The 905-nt window shown below is 28.5% G+C and overlaps 1 protein-coding gene across 4 annotated transcripts in view; it reads left to right on the top strand.

Annotated features, from left to right (window-relative positions):
- LOC119593051 (phytanoyl-CoA dioxygenase, peroxisomal-like) overlaps positions 1-435 on the top strand; it is an 85323-nt gene extending 84888 nt beyond the window's left edge. For all 4 annotated transcript variants that reach the window (XM_037941953.1, XM_037941951.1, XM_037941954.1 and 1 more), the window contains one exon: positions 142-435. In XM_037941953.1, the coding sequence (XP_037797881.1) occupies positions 142-195 (54 nt within the window). In that variant the 3' untranslated portion in view covers positions 196-435. The remainder of the gene's footprint in view (positions 1-141) is intronic.
- The last annotated feature ends 470 nt before the right edge of the window (positions 436-905 follow it).

Raw genomic sequence — 905 nt, 5'->3', positions numbered from 1 at the left:
AATGTATATTCCTATTTGTTCTTGTTCTTAGGTTAAGTTTAATTTCTTTTGGTTGAAGTTTTAAATAAGTTTAATGCTTTTTTCTTTTATATCAATAATGACTTACTTGTCATAACTAATTCCTAAATCATTTACTTGCAGGAAATCTGGAACTTACGGAGCCGTTGTGTACGAGGCGTAGAAGACTGCCTGTAGTAGATGAAACATCTTGTCTACTACTTTTGTTCTTTTCACTTTTGAATTATTTGACAGAGTAGATAAAATTTTCTTTATCTAGGAATTGGTTTGAATCCTGAGTGCTTACGTAGTAGATTACATCATCAAGATGTAATGCTATATGAAAAAGATAGATATGTGAAAACTATTGTGTAAATATGTAACTAAATTTACATACATTTCTGGTATGGTTCTAATCCAGAGACATGATTAATTCAATATTAGTTTGATTTGATCCATATTGAAAATTTGAAATTCCCATTACAGTTTATACAGAGCTTAATGAGACATGAAGGTATTTCCTGAAATATCAGTCCATTCATTGCAGTTTTACAAAACAACTGGAATTTATTTGAAATTTCTGCATTTAAAAGGTATTTGTTAATGCAAACTATATTTGACTAACCTGAATTCCTTATTTCAAGAAACTAATGTAGTTTTCAATGAAGCAGAATAAAATTATTCTACATCTCCATTTCTACACAGTTGAACAAAGAAGAATACAATTTGAATATCTTGTTAAAAGTATGAAGTTATGAGAAGCTTTTTTTGTCTGTCATTGTGAATTTCAATAAGATGCTTATGATTGATACATATGCATGTAATTATACATTTATATGTATATGCAGGAAATGTACTCTGCAGGGAAAATGGTGCTATTTCAGTAATTTTTATGTATATCTTCCAGA

The sequence above is a fragment of the Penaeus monodon genome, chromosome 31 (genome assembly GCF_015228065.2).
Source record: "Penaeus monodon isolate SGIC_2016 chromosome 31, NSTDA_Pmon_1, whole genome shotgun sequence".
Classification (NCBI taxonomy): domain Eukaryota; kingdom Metazoa; phylum Arthropoda; class Malacostraca; order Decapoda; family Penaeidae; genus Penaeus; species Penaeus monodon.
This window is presented reverse-complemented; position numbering and strand designations above follow the sequence as displayed.